Source organism: Balaenoptera physalus (assembly GCF_965194825.1).
Source record: "Balaenoptera physalus genome assembly, chromosome: 6".
In the NCBI taxonomy this organism is placed as follows: Eukaryota; Metazoa; Chordata; class Mammalia; order Artiodactyla; family Balaenopteridae; genus Balaenoptera; species Balaenoptera physalus.
The window spans coordinates 136050914-136071051 of NC_138885.1; the positions used below are offsets into that span (position 1 = coordinate 136050914).

The 20138-nt window shown below is 51.7% G+C and overlaps 1 protein-coding gene across 24 annotated transcripts in view; it reads left to right on the forward strand.

The window, feature by feature from the left end:
- The window catches only part of SCLY (selenocysteine lyase), a 31900-nt gene extending 11821 nt beyond the window's left edge, over positions 1-20079 (forward strand). For 16 of the 24 annotated variants that reach the window (XM_082465266.1, XM_082465277.1, XM_082465279.1 and 13 more), the window contains 9 exons: positions 1891-2071; positions 5121-5248; positions 5430-5594; positions 6616-6722; positions 13099-13135; positions 15889-15972; positions 16458-16557; positions 18048-18123; positions 18997-20079. In XM_082465266.1, the coding sequence (XP_082321392.1) occupies positions 1891-2071; positions 5121-5248; positions 5430-5594; positions 6616-6722; positions 13099-13135; positions 15889-15972; positions 16458-16557; positions 18048-18123; positions 18997-19150 (1032 nt within the window). In that variant the 3' untranslated portion in view covers positions 19151-20079. The other 8 variants (XR_014264741.1, XM_082465282.1, XM_082465270.1 and 5 more) reach the window with 8 other exon arrangements.
- Positions 20080-20138: the final 59 nt, after the last annotated feature.

The following is a 20138-nucleotide window of genomic DNA, read 5'->3' on the forward strand; positions in this document are numbered from 1 at the left end:
CTGCCGCCAGGGCCCTGGGCACCAACCACCCCCCAGGACCAGACTCCTGGTGCCCCGCAAGGGGCCGCCCCAGCTGCCCTGTGGGCCGTCCTGGTCTTGCCGGGGGTCAGGTGCTGAGGAGCCTGGTGGCCTGGGGGCACGTGGTACGTTTTTAGTTGTGACCGACCGGTTCCGACAGAAGCTGCTGTGCTCCCAGTGCCGCCTGGGCGCTCAGCGTGGAGTCCTGTGCCCTTTGGTACCTGCAGGTGGAGGCGGCACATGGGAGGGGCCCAGGCACCTTTGTCGCGTTCACGGTGGGTGGGTTCAACTTTGGCCTGAGGTGTGCAGCCCCCGAAGGCCCTCCTTTCTGGACCAGGAGTCGCTGTGTTTTCTGCGAGGGGGTGACCTGGGACTTCAAAGAACCATCTGCCTTCAGAGAAGCACACCCAAGCCCTCCATCCTGACCATCTCCTCCCCATCATCTGGTTCGATGTGTCTCAGATCTGGGTGAGCCCTGCTGTCGGCCGCCTTGTTCTCCATCAGGACCGCCTGTTAGACTCTCAGTGCCTTCTAAGTCCTCCGAGCGCCGGGTGACAGTGTGTGGTCCCCTCAGCACAGCACAAGCAAGAGCCACCGCCTTCCCGCTGGGCGGTGCCTTCAGATACTCGAATAGGTTGGATCTTAAGGTTAGAGAAAAATTAATTCAGTCCAGTTCCATTCATTTGAAGGTCAAAAAGAGGCAAAATAAGCAAAATCACTTAGGGATCCTTACATAGGAAGGAAAAGCATAAAAAAAAGCAAGGAAATGATTACCATACAAATCAGGGTGGAGGTTAGCTGGCATGGGGGTGGGGCAGTGATTGAGGGTGGGTGGGAGGTGTTTCCTGCTGTGGGTCATGTTTTCGTCTTGACCCAGGTCACGGTTACTCAGGCCTTCACTGTCATACTTTCTCGTGAAACTTACATTTCTATTTTATACACTTTTCTGTGTATATGTTGTATTTAGCAATGAGAGAAAAGGTCCTTAAAAAAAAAAAATCTCCCACCCATCCCCTCAGTTATCCACTTCCTCTCCCTACAGGAGACCAGTATTGTTAGTTTCTGTCGAGTCCTGCAGAGAGAGCCTTTGCCTTAAAAACAGATTAAGTGTGTAGATTTATATATTCTTTTCCCCTTCCCTTTTTACCTCTTCAAGGATTTTGGGGATGTATAAGCAAATGGGTATGTATCTCGCCCTTTTTATACAAATTGTATGATGCTGCATATAATGCTCGCTACCTTTTTTCATTTAACAAGTGCCTTTGAGATCTCTGGCATCAGCCCTTGGGGCATTCCCTCTGTGCTTTTACATCTGCTTGGGGTCCACTGAACAAGTCCCCTTATTGATAGACGGTGAAGGGTTTCCTAAGGTTTTGCTGTTAACGTCATTGTACACTTAACCAGTAACCTTTTACATCCATCATTTTGCTTCTGTGCGAGTGTAGCTGTAGGATCAAGTCCAAGAACTAGACTTCCTGGGTCAGAGGGCCTGTTTGATAGATATGCCAGATGGCCCTTAACAGAGGTTGTGCCAGTTCACATTCCCACCAGCGATGGGCGCCTGGGCAAAATATTCTTTTTTGACAGATTTAGAAAAATTTTAAAATGCATAATGTTGCTTAACAAAAAGCCTGCGTAATCCACTGGAAACGAATTCTGACATTTATGAAAGTTGAAAACCCCCAAATCTTTGTAGTTAGGCCTTTCAGAAGATGCAGCTCAGGAGCTGATTTTCTTTGAGACCGTTTTTTTGTTTGGTTGTTTTCTTTTTAAATGTTAGCTACAAAGGAAACTACAAATGAGAGAGATTGTTACTCTAAGTCTCCCCTTAGGATAGTTTTCGTAAATGATTTTTCTGCTCTGTCTCTGCAGTCAAATAATTTAGTAATCCATTCTGTGGTGAAGCATTTCCACAAAATCCGTGCCGCAGTGGGGGGCGCGGCCGAGCACCCCAGCCCAGTGGAGGGGGCCCTGCCTCACATCGTCACCTGCACCGTGGAACACGACTCCGTCCGCCTGCCCCTGGAGCACCTGCTGGAAGAGCGAGTGGCCGGTGAGTGGGCAGCGGCTGAGGTCCGGCGGGGCGCCCCGGCCCGACCCGGGCGCCCCGGTGAATCATTTACCCTCTGGCGCTTGGGCTCCTGGCTGTGCCCAGGGGCGAAGGTTACAAGGCCTGTCCTTCCAGATTTTCCCTGAGGGAGAAATCAATCACCAGTGCGTGGAACTGGTCGTTTATCACCGCATGATACGTCAGACTCTAGTATATATGATAAATACGTGCATATTTAATAGCATGCCTAGAAATGCTAACCCGTGCTTTTCATTATTTGATTTTGATGATTGAATCTTGGCTTGCACTCCCTCTGGTAGAAAGAAAAAGGATCCAACAGACATCAACTTCTGGTGGTAAAAACAAGAATAAGTGCACCCCTGCTGGGAGTCTGTTATCTCAGCAGAGAGGAGATGGGGGCCTCCCGGGGTGAGGGGAGCAGAGGCGGGTGAGGGGAGCAGAGGCGGGTGGGGGGGGGTGCTGGGGCCCCACCGGGAGGTGCACCTGGCCAGGCAGTCTGAGGGGCAGGTGGGGCCTGCCCAGCAGTGGCAGTGGCCCTGGTTACTTCTGGTCCTTTCACTTTTCCTGTGATGTGACATCTCGAGACACAGGGTATAGATAACTAGCTTTTGAAAACGTAAGAGACATTTTTCCCAAGACAGCCGGGGTTGACCTCTCCTTGGAATAAGACTGGTTTTCTCCGCAGCATTTGCCTTCTTACCTAATCTGCCTGGAAACCTGAAGGGGAGGCAGGGGAGAGTGTTTATCTTAAAGATAAAGGGGTTGTGCCAGAGCTGCTCGGTTTGACTGTGAGCCTTGTTACCACTTTTCCCCTTTGACAACTGGAAAGGTTTTTCTCTTGATGCACCACTGTAACTAAAAAAAAGTCAGGTCCAACTTTCTTGTTTAAACTGTCCTTCCTTTTAATCGCTGGTGCCTTTTTTTCTGTGTCTCAGGTACAGGGAAGGGCAACTTAATACATTGTTATTAGTTGCTGTTACATTTTACCTCTTGTTTAAAATTGTACACGTTTTTACAAAGAACAGACGCGCACCTAAAGACGACAGAAAGGCTTCAAGTATTGCTGTAAAGTAAAGGTTCTTGCCCACCCCCCCATCTTCCCCACCGCCCCCAGTCCTGCTCCTCGGAGGCAGGGCCCCTCAAGTTTGCCTTCAGTTTTTCTCGTGGTTGGCATTATCACTTTAATTACTTCCACTTTAATACTTAATAACTTACCCACATAATCTCCATTTCTTAGTTTATTAACTCAAGCATCTATTTGTTGACTCCCTGGGATAAAATGGGGGCTTGACCTCAACTGTCTCACACCCCTCCACCTCCACACGGTCCAGTTGTTGCTGTTGTTGTTTTTTAATATATATGTCAGCTTTATGGAGATGGAACTCACGTATGATTCTCTTCACCCGTTTGAAGTGTATGATTCAGTAGTTTTTAGTGAATTCACAGAGTTGTGCAACCACCACCACAGTCAATTATAGAGCATTTCCTGATCCTCAAAAGAACCTCGCATCTGTTAACTGTAACTCTGTTTCCCTCAACCCTGGGCAACCACTAATACATTCTGTCTCTGGAGATTTCCCCATTCTGAACTTTCATATGAATGGGGTCACATGATATGTGGTCTTTTGTAATTGGCTTCTTTCACTTAGCATCATGTTTTCAGGGTTCATCCACGTTGTAGCCTGTGTCAGTATGCCATTCCTTTTTATGGGTGAATAATATTCACATTTTATCCATTCGTCAGTTGATGAACATTTGATGGACATTTGATACTATGAATAATGCCATTGTGAGCATTTGTGTAGAAGTTTTTGTGTGGACGAATGTTTTTGTTTCTCTTGAGTATATACCCAGGAGTGGAACTGCTGTGTCATGTGGTAGCTCTGTTTCACCTTTGAAGTATCGCGGTGTTTAACCCTAACCTCTGTATTCCGCAGTAGCTGCACCATTTTACATTCCCACCAGCAGTGCCTGGGGGCTCCAGTTTCTCCACGTCCTCGCCACCATGTGTTAGTGTCTGTGTTTTCTGTAACAGCCGTCCTAGTGGGTGTGAAGTGGGAGCTCATGGGGGTTTTGATCTGCGTCTCCCTGAGGGCTGATGATGTTGAGCAGGTGCTCATACACTTAATAAAAAGACAGAAGTCCTGGCCGGAGTTGCCCTTCCTTTGCTCCCCTTTGAGTCCCGTAGTGGATGCACCAGCTCCGCCCTTCTCTTGCTGCCCCGCAGCGCCCGCCCACCCCCGAGCCCGCCTGCTGTCGAGGCCAGCGCTGCTGCCACCCACTTGCTGGGTATGAGGCGGGCGTCCTTATCTGTTGGGACCTGGTCCTCTGCCTGCCTCGGCAGTCGGCCCCCACCCTGCTCTCCACAAGTGCACCCTGAACGTGGATGGCCTCTGGATCCTTTCCTACTTTCTGTGGAGTTAGTTTTCGCCTATCAGTGTCCTGGGTGGGTTTTCCCTGATGCTCTTAGTCTAATGACATCATCTTTCTGTATTCCGGGCATTGCTCAAAATTCCTTGTCCACAGGTGGTCATCCTTATCAAGAAATATATCCGTTCTCTCGTTTCAGTGGGACCTTGAGGGGACAGTGGGTGTGTTTGTCTTCACCATTTTGAACCCCAAACCCCGATTTGGTCACCTCTCTTTATTTTCCATCTGCAGTAGTAGGATTCTAGGGGCCTGGAGCAGCTCCTGGCACACGGTAGGTGCTTAACAAAGGCTGGGTCAGTGCTGAGTGAGGGAAGGTTAAGTACTTAACGCCTCGAGACGCTCCCATGAACTGAGGGTGTCTCAGCTGCTTGCGGGTCCCTTAGAGGCGGAACAGGGTGTCCCCAGACAGCCCCCCAATTGAAGCTCATTGACGAAGCCTTCAAGCTGGTTGTCTGTGGGCGGGGCGATAAAGGGGGCTCATATTCCTTCTTCAGAGTGTTCTGAACCTTTATGATAAATTGCTTTTTTCACTGTGTCTAAGTAAACGTTCCAGAAAGGATACTTTGTGGGTTTGACCTCATACTTGTGTCTTGTTCCTCAGAGGTCACCTTTGTCCCCGTGTCCAAGGTAAACGGGCAGGCGGAGGCTGAGGACATCCTGGCGGCCGTCCGCCCGGCCACGTGCCTCGTGACCATCATGCTGGCCAATAACGAGACAGGCGTCATCATGGTGAGTGGCTGTCCCTCTTAGGAAGAGGGAGTGGGGACTCCGGCTTCCCAGCCCCCGCCTCTTCTCTCCCCTGTTCTTCAGTTCGGGAACTTTTTGCTGCGTCCTCATTAACAACTCCTCGTTTCTTTCGTTCCGTCTTCATCAAGTCAACACACTCAGCCGTGTGTTTCTCCCTCTGCAGCCGGTGCCCGAGATCAGCCGGCGAGTCCGAGCCCTGAACCAGCAGCGGGCGGCGGGCGGGCTGCCTGGGGTGCTCGTGCACACGGACGCCGCCCAGGCCTTGGGGAAGCAGCGCGTGGACGTGCGGGACCTGGGCGTGGACTTCCTGACCGTCGTGGGCCACAAGGTGCGTCCGTCCGCCTTCCTGCCCTCCTGCCGGGGAGACGCCTCGACGCCAGGCTCACCTGCGAGCAGAGCCCGCGGCCCCGCTCGTCCTCCGTCACCGGTGCACCCGGCGCACATGCCCAGCGAGGCCCTGGGTCATGGTGATGGGCAGACCGCGGCCCCGGCCTCGGCAGCTCAGAGGAGAGCCCGGCAGAGCTAGGATGCCGAGGGCTGAGTGCCCGCTGGGGACGCTGGGCAGCGCAGCCCATACGGGGTAGGAAGCGGGGAGGCCAGGCAAGGCCGTCGGGGGAGGGGGAAGGGGGGAATGGGAGGGGGAGAGGTGGGGTCGGGGGGAGGGTGGGGGGAGTGGAGGTCACAGGTGGGTTTAGCCCGGGAGTGAGTGACCTCTGCAGCCCAGAGAGTGCGTGCAGACCCCTCCTCAGCCCACTCAGCCCCCCACCCAGGGACGGAAGAGGCAGGGTTCAAGAATGATGGCCTCTCTAACTTGACTCAAAGTGTGGCTCTGAGTGTGAGGGTGTGGTTTTCACGGCCCTCATCTCTCGGGTATGCTGGGGAAATAGTTAATAGTGAAGACCCTTCTGAAGCTTTTGCTCATCTTTCCAGCAGCTGACTAGAAGCTGGACTATTTTTAGTAATTTCCCCTCAGCTGATTCCCAAGGGTGTGAGGTGCTGGCCTGACACGGCAGCCCTTAAGATTTCTAGCTAATGTGGATTTGAGAGCGTGGAGTCATCCGCAGGACAGCCCTTGGCCATCTCTCTCTCCAGCCCCTCTCCTTCACAGAGTCTCCCATGTGCCGTGCAGGTGCTCTGCTGCCCCCGAGCTGGGGACCAGACTCCAGCACCTGCCCCCACCTGAAGGCTTCTGTGACCCCCACGTGTCTGCAGTGGGGCTGGGTGGCCACCTGCGGGACCAGAGGAGGTGGGCCCGGACGTCGTAGAGTATCTCTGTGGGCCTCTCAATACGTATATGGAGAAGGTCCCCAGAAGGTTCTTGTTGAATAAATGACTGACTTTTCTTTCAGTTCTATGGCCCCAGGATTGGAGCACTTTACATCCGAGGGCTCGGTGAACTCACCCCTCTGTACCCTATGCTGTTTGGAGGTGGACAAGAGCGGAATTTCAGGCCAGGGTAAGGTAGAAGTTTAACGAGCTGTCTGGCCCGCTGGCTGTGTTGTCTGTATGTAGGGCAGTGGCTCCCCCGTCTCTTGGAAGCACGGTGATAGCACAGTGCTCTCATCTCCACTGAGTCAGACGTGGCTCCCCTGGCCGGTTCTACACTTAGGACTCACGGATCTGCAGTCTCGTTGGGGATGATTCAAAGCAGATGAAGGAAGTCTTTTTCAGCTGCTTCAAAGCATCCAGTTCCTTTTGTTATTTTGGCCCAGCCCACCAAAGAGGTGCCACCGGAGCCCCCCGGCTGAGATGTGCTGCCCTTCTCTTGACTGTGGGGTGAGCAGGGCCACGTAGAAGCACCTGGTTTCCTCCCTGAAAGCTCCTGTGTCCCCATGACCTGAGGGGTGTTTTAACCAGGGAATGAGGTGGTACCAGCACCACATGTGTTGTCAGAAACTTGATAACAAGAGGAAGAAACAGACAACATGTGGTGAGTTCCCTAGGGTTTCTCTTGCTTCCTTTATTCCAGAATTAGAGCAGAGGAAGCCAGCAACTCAGAAACACCAATAAGGGCTGATGAAAAATGCCCAAGAAAGCCCTCTCTGTCCAGCCAGTGGACCAGGGAAAGGAGAGCCTAGCAATACAGAGAACTTTTAGACAATACCTGCTTTTCTCCAGCCAATCACCGTGGTAAACTGCCGCCACCCCCACCTGTGCCACAAAGGAGAGTAGGGAGCCCAGACTTCACCCACACAGGCTGTGACAAGAGCCCCACGCCCTTCCTGTGTCAGACAGGGCCTAATGAAGAGCCAGGACTTTTGCCCCACCACAGTTGTGCACCCCACCAAGGTGTCAGTGGAGACCACGTGGGCACCCTGGGCTTCCACCCATACCCATCACTAACAAGGTGTGTTCTCCTCTTGGATGTTGACACAGGCCAAGGAGGGAATCTGGACGTCTACCCCCGCTTGGCAGTAGTCAGTTGGCACACTCCTCCTGCCAGAGGAAGGTCAAAAAAAGACAGCTAATACGGAAGGGTTAAGAAACATCCAGACTCATAACGACATAGGGATGTCCAGGTTTCAACTGAAAATCGCTCATCATACTGAGAACCAGAAAGATCTTAAATCAAAGAAAAAAGACGATCAATAGATGCCAGCACTGAGATGACAAAGATGTTAGAATTATCTGATAAGAGATTTTAAGGCAAAAACAATAAAAATGCTTTAATGAGCAATTATGAACACACTCGAAACAGAAGAAATAGAAAGTGTCAGCAAAGAAGAAGAAGATGTAGAGAAGAACTAAACAGAAATTTTAGAACTAAAAACTACAACAGCCAAAGTAAAAAGCTCAGTGGACAGGCTCACCAGCAGAATAGGGGCAACAGAGGAAAGAGTGAACTGAAAGAACAATAGAAGTAACCAATAAAAAACAGACAGGAAGTAGACTGGAAGAAGATTGAACAGAGCCTCTGGGGACCTGTGGGACTATAACAAAAGATCTAACATTCATTTCGTTGAGGTCCTGGAGGGATAGGAGAAAGAGGGTGGGATGAAAAAGAACTTGAAGAAATAATGGCTGAAAACTTCCCAAATTTGGCAAGAGACATAAACCCACAGATTCAAGAAGCTGAACAAAACCCAAACAGGATAAACCAAAAGAAATCTACCCTAAGACATAAAAAGTAAACTTCCGTAAATGAAAGACAAAGAAAAATCTTGAAAGGAGCCAGAGGAAAGAATAAATAACACCTTATCTATAGGAAAAAAATAATTCGAATGACAGTAGATTACTCATCTGAAGCCATGGAGGCCAGAGGAAGTATGCAAAAATTTTCAAGTGCTCAAAGAAAAGAACTGTCAAGCCAAATTAAAAACACAGCAGAAATATCCTTCAGGAACGAAGAGGAAATCAAGACATTCTCAGATGAAGGAGAAAACTAACAGAATTTGTCACCAGAAAACCTATGCTAAAAATGACTAAAGAATTTCTTTACACAGAAAGGAAACAGTAAAAGAAGGAACCTTGGAACATCAGAGAGAAGGAGCATGGTGAACAAAAATATGGGTAAATAAAATAGACTTTCCTTCTCTTCAGTTTTCTAAATTATGTTTGATGGCCTAAGCAAAAATCATAGCACTGTCTGATGTGGTTCAAAATGTATGTGGAAGAAATATTTAAGATAATTATATTATGAATGGGGGAGGGTAAAGGGATGTAAAAGGAGGTAAGGTTTCTGTTCTTCACTTGAACTTCTGAAAACTGTTTAAGTGACCCACAGAAAGGTAGGAAAAAGAAAACAGAGAAAAAATAAAATGGAAGACTTAAGCCCAAACATCAATAATTACATTAAATGTAAATGGTATAAATATTCCAATTAAAAGGCAGAGATTGGCAGAATAAAAATTTTAAAAACTGATCCAACTATATGCTGTCTATAAGAAACTTGCTTCAAATATAGCAAGAAGCAAGTTGAAAGTAAAGGTTGGAAAAAAGTGTATCACACTAACATTAATCTAAGGAAAGCAGGAATGGCTATATTACATGAGATAAAGGAGACTCCAGAGCAAAGAAAATAGAAAATTACCAAGGATGGGGGAGGCAGGGGGAATTATATAATGATAAAAGAATCAGTCCACCAAGAAGACATAGCAATCCTAATGTGGATGCACTAAACAGTAGAGCTGAAAAATATGTGAGGAAAAAAAAAACCAAACTAAACTGAAAGGAAAAATAGACAAATCCACAATTATAGATGGAGGCTTCAACACCCTTCCCTCAACAGTGGATAGAATAACTAGACAAAAATTGGCTAAGGTATAGAAGAACTCAGTAACACCCATCAACCAACAGGATCTAATCAACCTGTTTGGAACACTCCACCCAACAACAGCAAAATACACATTCTTTTTAAGTGCCACGGAATATACACTAAGATATATCATTCTGTACCATTAAACGAACCTCAGTATATTTACTGGAATCATACAGAGTGTATTCTTTAACCACAGTGGAATCAAACTAAAAATCAATAATAGGAAGGTAATAGGAAAGTCTCCAAACACTTAGAAACAAACAGCATACTTATAAATAATCCATGAGGTAAAGAAGTCTCACTAAATACACTGAAATGAATGAAAATGAGAATACATTTACCAAAATTTGAGAGAGACAGTTAAAGAACTGCTGAGAGGGAAATTTATAGCACCAAATCACATGTTAGACAAGAGAGAGACTCTCAAGGTAATAATCTAAGCTCCCATCTGAAGAACCTAGAAAATGTAGAGCAAAATAAACCCAAAGCAAACAGAAGGAAATAATAAAGATGCAAATAGAAGTCAATGAAATTAAAAACAAAAATGACTTAAAAAATCAATGAATTGAAGAGCTGGCTCTGTGAAAACATCGATAAAATTGACAAACCTCTAGCAAGACTGACAAAGAAAAAGAAGAAACAAATTGCCAATATCAAGAATGAAACAAGGTATCACTACGGACCCTACAGACATCAAAAGAATAGTAAAGGAGTGCCACAAACAACCCTACACACATGAATTTGATAACTCAGATGAAGAGGACTACTCCGTCAAAAAGCTAACACGATTCACCTAATATGAGATAGCCTTTCAGCATATGGTGCTGGAGCACTCAAGACATCCACAGGCAAAGTACTCCTCGGCCTAAGTCTCACACCTTATAAAATGTAACTCAAAATAGATCCTGAACTGAAATGTAAAACATAAAACTATAAAACTTTTAGAAAAAAATAGGAAAAAATCTTCAGGATCTAGGGCTAAGCAAAGAGTTCTTAGACTTGACACCACAGCATAAAATGGATGTGCTTGTGGTGTCAAGCCTAAGAACACCCAAAAATTGATAAATGGAACTTCATCAAAATTTAATTGAACTTCATCAAAATTTAAAACTTTTTGCCTTGCAAAAGACTTTGTTAAGAGGGGGGCTTCCCTGGTGGCACAGTGGTTGAGAATCTGCCTGCCAATGCAGGGGACACGGGTTCGAGCCCTGGTCTGGGAAGATCCCACATGCCACGGAGCAACTAGGCCCGTGAGCCACAACTACTGAGCCTGTGCGTCTGGAGCCTGTGCTCCGCAACAAGCGAGGCCGCGATAGTGAGAGGCCCGCACACTGTGATGAAGAGTGGCCCCCGCTTGCCACAACTAGAGAAAGCCCTCGCACAGAAACAAAGACCCAACACAGCCAAAAATAAATTAATTAATTAATTAAAAAAAAAAAAAGACTTTGTTAAGAGGATGAAAAGACAAGCTACACATTAGGAGAAAATGTTTTCAAATGACAGAGCCGACAAAGGACTAGCACCTAGAATATATAAAGAACTCTCAAAACTCAACGGCAAAAAGACCCCAAACAATTTAGTCAAAAAATGGGCAAAAGACAGGAACACATTTCACCAAAGAGGATAGCAAATAAGCACACAAAAAGATGTTCAACATCATTAGCTACTAGCAAAATACAAATTAAAACCACAAGGAGACGCCATCACTACAGACTTGTCAGAGTGGCTAATGTAAAAAATAGTGACCACACCAGATGCTGGCCAAGATGGAAAGAAACTGGATCATTCATACTCGGCTGGTGGGAATGTAAAATGGTACAGCTGCTCTGGAAAACAGTTTGGCAGTTTCTTTAAAAAGTAAATATGCAACTACCATACAACCTAGGAATTTCATTCCTGAACATTTATCCCAGAGAAACGAAGACTTAACGTTCACAAGCAAAACCCGTACACAGAAGTATTTAGCAGCTTTATTTATAATAGCCACAAACTGCAAACAACCCAGATGTCCTTTAATGAGTGAGCGTTACACCAGCGGGGGCACATCCGTGCCATGGGACCCTGCTCAGTAATGAGAAGGAGTGAACCACTGAGACACAGCAGCCTGGAAGAATCTCCAGAGAATTTTGGTGAATGAAAAAAGCCAGTCCCTCAAAGTTATAAACTCTGTGGTTCCATCTATGTGACATTCTTGAAATGACAGAATTACAGATGTGGAGAACAGATTAATGGTTGCCAGAGGTTAAAGAGGGAAGGAGGGCTGAAGGGTGTGGGTTATAAAAGTGGGTGTGGTTATAAAAGGCCAGCAGGAGGGGTCTTTGTGGTGGTGGGAATGTCTGTGTCTTGTCAGTATCCTGGTTGTGATACTGTCCTACAGTGTTACTTGGGGGAAACCGAGTAAAGGGTACGCAGGATGTCTCTGTGCTGTTTCTTACAATTGCATGCGAATCTGCATTCTGTCAAAATAAAGAGTTTAATTACAAAAGGAAGAAAGGCAGAACATGAGCTGTGCCAGGAGCCGTAGTGGGCAGCTCCGTGGGTGGACAGGTGTGAGAGCAGGGTGTGCATGGCCCCGGGTGGGCGTGGAGGGGGGGACAGGCCTGACCGCAGCGCTGGGCTAGTGCCCGTGGGCTCCAGGTCCCACACGGGCCCAGCTGGGCCACCCTGGCCATGCCTACAGCCAGTCACAAGTCACAGGCCTCGAGAGGTGCTTCTGGTCTGACCGTATCGTCCTACAGAGAAGGGTGAGGCCCAGAGAGGGATGACATTCGGGATCTCCCAGCCTAGGACAGAGCCTGGAGCTCCTCGTTCTCCCAAACCACCCCCAGGTGTCAGAGCCCGTCTCCGGGGACAGTCCTGACCAATAAGCTTGTCCAAAGATGACCAGTGGCATCTCGTTTCCTGTCATACCTGTGCTGTGTGCTCACTTATCTTGCTCTCTGTTAGTTAACAAGCAGTAGCCAGCTCCAAAGGTTTAAGAGAACTTTATTTAGCCAAAATGTAAAACTAAGAAAATTAAGTTAGTGTTTTGTTTTTCCTGAAATAGAGTGAAGAGTTGTTTTTCAGTTTGTTAACATCAGTGTATGGGAACCACTGGTCTTCGGGGGTGTTCCTGTCCCCTCCTGCACAGCCCCCCCGAACACACACACTACGCCCCAAGTCTCTACTAACAAAAGATTCATCCCATATTACACTTGAGAGGCTTCAGCTGAAACGTCAGCTGAAGGGAACGGGGCGGGGAGTGAGTTCCTCAGACCCTCACCTGGTTTGGCAGGGGGACCAAAGAGGGGGGCTCTGGGGCCTGCAGTCGGAAGAGGGCTTTCTCCTGGGTACGAGGCGGGTCCAGGTAGAATTGTCACTTGGACACCCACTGTATATTGCCCACGGTGAGCCATGTCTACTGTCCCTGGGCGATGACGAGGGTTTGGGGGCTGGCAGCTGCCCTTGTTTAGGAAAGATGTTGGTGTGACTGCTTTTATTTGAACACCTGACTTTCAGATAGACAGGACTCCTTCCGGGGATGTTTGTTAATTGCTTTGCATGGCAATAGGATTGAATCCCTTGTCTCTTACAGGACAGAGAACACCCCGATGATTGCCGGCCTTGGGAAGGTAAGCCTTGGTGACCTCGGACAGCTGAAGCCGTTGCGTTGTCCATCAGTGTCTTCCTCCTGTGTTTCCGCCTCACTCTCACACCACTGCCACACTCACCGCACTTCTGACACCAGATGTGCGGGGTTGGGGGTCCCCACCCAGCAATTCTGTGGCACCAGCTGAGTGTCCTACAATTCAGCTCAATTCTGACACTGTCTACCCAGAGTTGCTGTCAGATCCCACAGGCTAAGGGCTCAGTTGTGGGCACCCACAGCTTCAGATGCCGACTGTCACCTGCACTTCTGGCCAACCAGCTGTAAACCAGAGGTTCCCATGGCCCCTGCTTGAGTTCAGTGTATTTGCCAGCACAGCTCACAGAACTCAGAGAAACTAGATTACTGGTTTATTATGAAAGGATATGATAAAGGATACAGGGGAACATCCAGAAGGAAGAGGAATGTAGGGCAGGGGATGTGGGGAGGGGCTTCCATGCCCTCTCCAGGCACCACCCTCCTAGCACCTCTGTGATCAGCAACCTGGAAGCTCTCTGAACCCACACTGTTGAGGTTTTTATGGAGGCTTTGATCAATCATTAACTCCATTTCCAGCCCCTCTCCCCTCTAAAGAAATTCCAAGCTTCTAATCACGGCTCGGTGACCTGCCCCTATCCAGGAGCCCACCGAGGGTCGCCTCATTAGAGCAAAAGACACTCCTATCACCCAGTAAATTCCAAGGGATTTAGGAGCTCGGCAGCAGGAACCAGAGTCCAAGACCAAATATTAGAATAAAGGCCACTCCTCAGGCTCTGATCACTTAGGAAATTCCAAGGGTCTCAGGAGCTCTGTGCCTGGTCCAGGGCAGAGACCAGAGCGCGTATTTTCTGTGATCTCAGTTTCCCAGCAGCTTTAATAGGTATCCTGGCTTTAGGAGGGATCACATTCATGATCCCAAGAAACAGACCAACATAAGAGAAACCTCAAATTTTATTTATCAACCTGGAGATGTGCTTTTTAAGATCTGTGGAGTGGGTTCCATACGCTGAGCCTTTAAAAGGGAAGTATCTTTTCTCAAGTCTCTTCTAATATTAAAAGCAATGACGTCATGACCACAGGTTTGCTCATCCCCTGGGTCCAGTTACCCCACCTCCCCGAGACTGGCTGCCCACCCCCCCCGCCACCCCGAGATGGGGACAGAGGGGCAGCTTCTTGAAGATCTTCCTGATGAGGGTTAGATAGCGGCGCTGCAGCCGCAGGCCCCTCCGCTCCGTTCTGCAGCCGTGACCCTTTCCTCGCTGCTGGCTGGCACCTGTGCCCAGGCCCTCTGGCCCTGCTGTCACTCGGGGGCTGGCACACCATTGTCGCCCCCTCCCCTTGCTCAGCCTGGCCCTCCTCAGTGTGGTCTGGCTCGGGACACGCCCCGCCCCCTCTCCCCTGGGAGGTGTGTCCTGGCCCCCCTGGGGCGAGTCAAGGTCTCTTCCGCTGCTCTCCGCCCCTTCCCCGTGTGCCGGCTGAAGAAAGGCGCCCCCTGCGGCCGCTCCCTCTCCTGCACCCTCACATTCCTCTGCCGGGGTGTTCCTCCCCCAGCCTTTAAAACCATCCTCCCCTGGTCCTCACCGCTCCAGCCTCTTCCTGTATCCTCCGCCCTGCACGCACTCTCGCCCCCTGCCATCCTCCCGACACCTGCTCCTTGCTCTGCCCCCAGAAGCTGGTCGACGAGGTCCCCATTTCGCCCTGTGACCTCCTGCAGCTGTGGGACTGCTTCTCCCCCCAGAGGCTCCTTCTCTGCCTCTTCGCCCGTCCGCCTCCTGGGTGCCGTCCCAGCCTCCTCTCCCTCTCGCCGTGCTCACCCTGTCCCGTGGCTCTGATGCCAGCCTGTGCTCCGGTCTTGGACTTGACGTCTCAGGGCAGGTCCTGACCTTCTGGGAGGCCCATGTCCCACCTGCTTCCTCAGCGTTTCCTCTGAGCCCATGATGTGTCCTGCTCTCTCTCCTCCATCGTTGGCGTCTCTCCCCGTGGTGCCTCCTGCCACCCAGGCTCTCAGCTGAGAAATCTAGGAGGTGCCCTTACCTGCCCTGTCCCATCCCCCGCACCTGATGCCACAGCCGGGCCTGTCTGTTCAGTCTCCACGAGAGGTCCAGGACCTGCCTCTTGTACCGACTCTAGGCCAGATCATCCCCATCTTGTGTGTGGCCGCCTCATCCATTCTCCACGTAGCAACCAGTTCTAACACACAAATCAGAGCATCTCACCCCTTCCTCAAAATCCACGTGCATCTGCCTTGCGTTTAGGCTCAGATCCCGCCTGTCATGGGGCCTCTGGGGCGCTGTCCCCCTCGCTCACTCTGTTCCAGGAGCGCTCGCCTTTCCCCCTGCGGGGCCTTTGCCTGGAATGCCCTTCCCCGCTGCCCCGAGTTCCCGTCACGGCGCCCACCTGCCGGTCTACCGTGGTCACCTCTTCCCTGGTGTGTCTGTCCCTGGGATGGACGTGCCTTCAGGACTGGGATTGCCTTTGGTCACTGGCTAGGGACTCTCCAGTGCCTGGGGTACCCGGAAGCCTGAAAAAGTAAATTCCTGTTAACAAGTGAAGGGGACTCGGCACTTGTCCCGGCCCTGGTCACACGGTCGGCGCATACTGTGTATTTGTGAGGTTCCAGAAAATGAGCAGTTTGAGGCCGTGTCGCCTGTCTGTCTGCGGGAAGAATCACCTCTGCTGCTTAAAGCTGTGTTGCTCCCCTTGGTTTACCGTAAGTGAGGGGCCCTCCTGTGTCCCTAGGCGGCTGAGCTGGTGGCAGAGAACTGCGAGGCCTACGAAGCCCACATGCGGGATGTGCGCGACTACCTGGAGGAGAGGCTGGCGGTGAGCGCCCGGCGCGGAGCTGGGGGGGCAGCCAGGGCCGCGACCCCCGACGAGGGGCTCCACGACCCCCAACGAGGGGCTCCAGACCAAGTGACTTTTTCACAGGCACATGACAGAAGTACCAGAGACGGGGTATTTACGGATTGTATGAAGACGACCCAAATGTATTCAGAATTTTTTTCTCCCAATTAACTTTGCTCTCCATAGTCTCCCTGTTATCAGTAGATACTTATCAGTAAGGTAATCATTCTGTGCGTTGAGGGTGAGGTTTTTTTTTTTCCTGCCACACCGTGTGGCTTGCAAGATCTTAGTTCCCCAACCAGGGATTGGACCCAGGCCCTCGGCAGTGAGAGTGCAGAGCCCTAACCCCTGGACGGCCAGGGAATTCCCGAGACTGAGGTTTTGTTTTCCAGCAAGTCTGAAGTTCACACCGTTGGGGGGAGGGGGCTCCGAAGATGTCACTGCACAGTCTGTTAATTTTCCAGGCTGAATTTGGTAAGAGAATCCATCTGAACAACCAGTTTCCAGGCGCTGAGCGACTCCCCAACACCTGTAACTTCTCCATCCTGGGACCCCAGCTGCAAGGTGACGACTGCCCCCAGTTCCCCCTGGCTGGGGGCTGGGCTGGGCTGGGCTGGGCACAGCTTGAGCTGTGGGGAGGCGTGGGCACTGGCCGAGGGCGGGGTCGCCCCACCGGGCACTGTCCCGTTGGGGCGGGGGGGACTCGGCACAGCTGCTGACCTGCTCCAGGTGCTAAGGCTCTGGACACAGCACAGTGGCGCTCAGCTCTCACAGGGTCCCAGCCCCGCCCTGCCCCAAAGATGTGAGGGATGGAGATAAAGTGAACTGAATTCTAGGCTAGTTGGTCCATCTTTGTCTGCGATTTTTACGAAACATTTTATGAGGGTCAGGAAAGTACAGGCAACCAACTAAAAACTGGCTCAGAGTCAGGTTGAAGTGCAGATCTGTGGGCTTCATTAGTTCCTGTGATCTCTGCCTCCTGGCTGGAAAAGTTAAGGTTAGGGTTAGGATTAGGCTTGGGGTTAGCGTTAGGATTAGCCTTAGGACGCCTCGTATCCCAGACGCGTGTAGGACTTGCCTGCCCGGAGTCCTTGAGGCTCGAGTCCGGGGTGTAGAGCATCCTGTTTGTCTGGGAGGAGATTATGGTGGCCCCGAGAGCACAGGAGAGCCGACCTGAAGGGCACTTTTCACCTCTTAGAAGAAGAGGTCGTTGCCTCATGGTCACTCTGAGAAAAGGGGCAGCGTGTTTGGACCATGAAGAAACCCTGGGGCGGCCGTCACCGGGGCTGAAGTGCATCCTCGTTGGGAAGGAAGCACATGGCAAACTCCCCAGATCTCCCTGCTGTGGGAAGGGAAGTTCCTCCCTCTAGTGTCTTCCCCCCTTTTTCTGGGGGCAGACTTTATATTCTGTGATGACCTGTGTTAATTTAAATGAGGCAGGCTCTTTGTTTTAATTAAATCAGCAGTCATCGGTGTTGGGGGTTTTTTTGTTGGTTTTGTTTTGTTTTTTTTTTTTGGCTGCGCCACGTGGCTTGTGGGATTTTTGGTTCCCCGACCAGGGATCGAACCCGGGTTCTCGGCAGTAAGAGGGCAGAGTCCTACCCACTGGACCGCCAGGGAATTCCCATCGTATTTTTTTAAATCTCTGTGCCTGTGAAGGAACAGGGAAGTGCCTTCTAGCTTAACAAAGGCAGCACCCAATGTCTCTCCCTTTAGAAAACAGGGACGTCAGGTTAGACATTATTACCAGGACAACACGTCATTCGGTAAGGCAGCCCGCCAGCATTCTGCGTGTCCTGCCAGGCAGCTGATGGATACCACATTCTCAAGGCCAGTCTTATGAGGCCGAAGAGTGTCTGCTCTTCTGCAGCCAAGGGGCAGAGGAAGCGCTTCCTCTGGGACCTGCTGTGGTTTCTCTCACCTGCCGTCAGAGGGACCTGTGCCCTGGGATTCCGTCAGGTGGTACGAGGGAGGGGGCCTCCCAACTTGCAGCAGGGGAGAGAGGCAGCCCCCGGCTGGACTCCGCCTCAGGGGCCCTGTGCTCTGTCTCCTAGGCCGCCTGGTGCTGGCCCAGTGCAGGACGCTGCTGGCCAGCATGGGGGCTGCGTGCCACTCGGACCACGGAGACCGGTGAGTGCTCTCCCCGTGCTTGGCCGCGGCATCCAGGGCGCATCCGGGCGCCAGGTTCGGGCAGCTCTGCAGCGCAGCAGGGACGTAGACAGTGGCCAGACACCGCAGGCCCTCGGGAGGAAAGAGGGAGCTGCGGCCTACAGGGGCCTCGGGCTGGACCGGGAGGCGGGCAGCAGGGCTCAGCGCGAGGCAGGGAGCGGGGAGGAGGGGCGGGCTGGAGCAGCAGGGCCAGGCTGCAGGCGCCACTTCAGCCTCAGGAAAACTGGGAGCTGTGACCAGATTTGGGTTCAGATCACGCCCCCTGCCAGGAGCAGGCGGAGGCGGGAGGGGAGGGTGTGGAGCCCCGGGCGTGGGCATCGGGAGCAGCCCTGCTGGAGGAAGAGAAGGGGGTTCGGTTTCTTGGGGGGGCCTGCAGGCGGGAGTGGAGTTGCATGCGGCCACCTGGGCTCTGGAGAGAGCAGAGCTGTGGTCGTGATGAGCAGCAGGTCCCTGTTCGAGGCCAGGGCACCGGGACCAAACTCAGCACTGACTTGGGCGGGCCGCAGCCTCCGGTGTCTGCAGGAGGCCATCCCTCTGCCTCGCGTGTGGCTCTGCGTCCCCTCCGGGAACTGAGCCCGCTAGCTCCTTGGAGACGGGAGTTACCACTGTACCCCGGGCTCCAGCTCTCGGGTGCAGGGGCCAGCGGCCGCCTCTGCGCTCCCAGGGTCGGGGTCTGTGCCGGGGCAGGCCCGGCTGGAGAGCAGGGAGGCTTTGAGCCGGCCCTTGGCGACAGTGGGCCAAAGAGTGTGCGTGGCCAGTGGGGAGCTGGCCGAGGGCACGTGGCAGCCCGGGAGAGCCGTGTCCTGACGGCTGGCCCGTCTCCCCGCCCCACAGGCCATCCCCGGTGCTGCTGAGCTGCGGCGTCCCCTTGGACGTGGCCAGGAACGCCATCCGGCTCAGCGTGGGCCGCGGCACCACCCGGGCCGAAGTGGACCTCGTCGTGCAGGACCTGAAGCAGGCGGTGGCCCGGCTGGAGGGCCAGGCCTAGTGCCCAGGGTGGTGCCAGAAGGAGACTTCCTCTTGTCCCAGAGCGTGTGGGCTCCGGGCTCCCTCCCGTCCCTTGGTCAGTGAGGGAGCGGGTCTGCTGGGCACACAGATGCCACCGGTGCTGAGGGGCCCAGGACAAGATGCCCTCGTGGGACCGTCCCTGTCACTGCTGCCCAGTGGCGCCAGTTGGATTAGAAACGCTTTAGCCACGTCCACGCTCCCCTCCCGGAAGTGGGGCGAGCTTGTTACAAGCACGCCCTTCCTGGAAGGTGGCATTTTTATCCGCAAGGTAAAATCCTAGTATTTATAGTTGATTGTCAGCTGCTCTCATGGAAATAGGAAACCTGGTTTTTGGCTGCTGTCCTGGCCTCTGTGCACCTGTTGGCTGAGAGGTCGGTCCCTCCTCACCCTCATGGCCCTTTTCAAGCCCTTTCCAGAGGGAGGGGGCCCTTGCGGTCAGGCCCCCTCCCTGCTTGGCGTCCCCCCGCTTCCTGGGCCTGCCCATCCTCCTCATCACTTGCTGGTCACTCGGGCCATCGACCACTGGGCGCCCTCTCACCCAGTCCGCAGGCCCCTCCCATCCCTTCCATTCGATAATTTACTCAGGGTTTCAGCTCAGCCGTCAGAGTCACGGGCGGCAGTGCCTGCGTGATGCTGGGTCATTCCCAAGGCGGAAAATCGTTCATCCCTCGCTCAGCTCCCATCTCAGTTGTATTTGCGGGAGGATTCTTTGATCTTCACAGAGGCATTGTGGTATCTGATTCACATCAAATGTCATGTCTATGGAGACATTTACGTAGGAGTGGTTTTTTTAATTGAATAACACTTTTAATGTGCGGTTGAAAGGTGCAAGGAACTTCATGATGGCACTGAGGAAACAACCGTCAGAAATTAGATGAACTAATAAAAGCTTCCAATGCTTGTATTGGACATTTTGTGGTTCTTCTAGTGGGTGCTTCCCTTGGGGGCACCAGTGTGTCTGCGCCGGC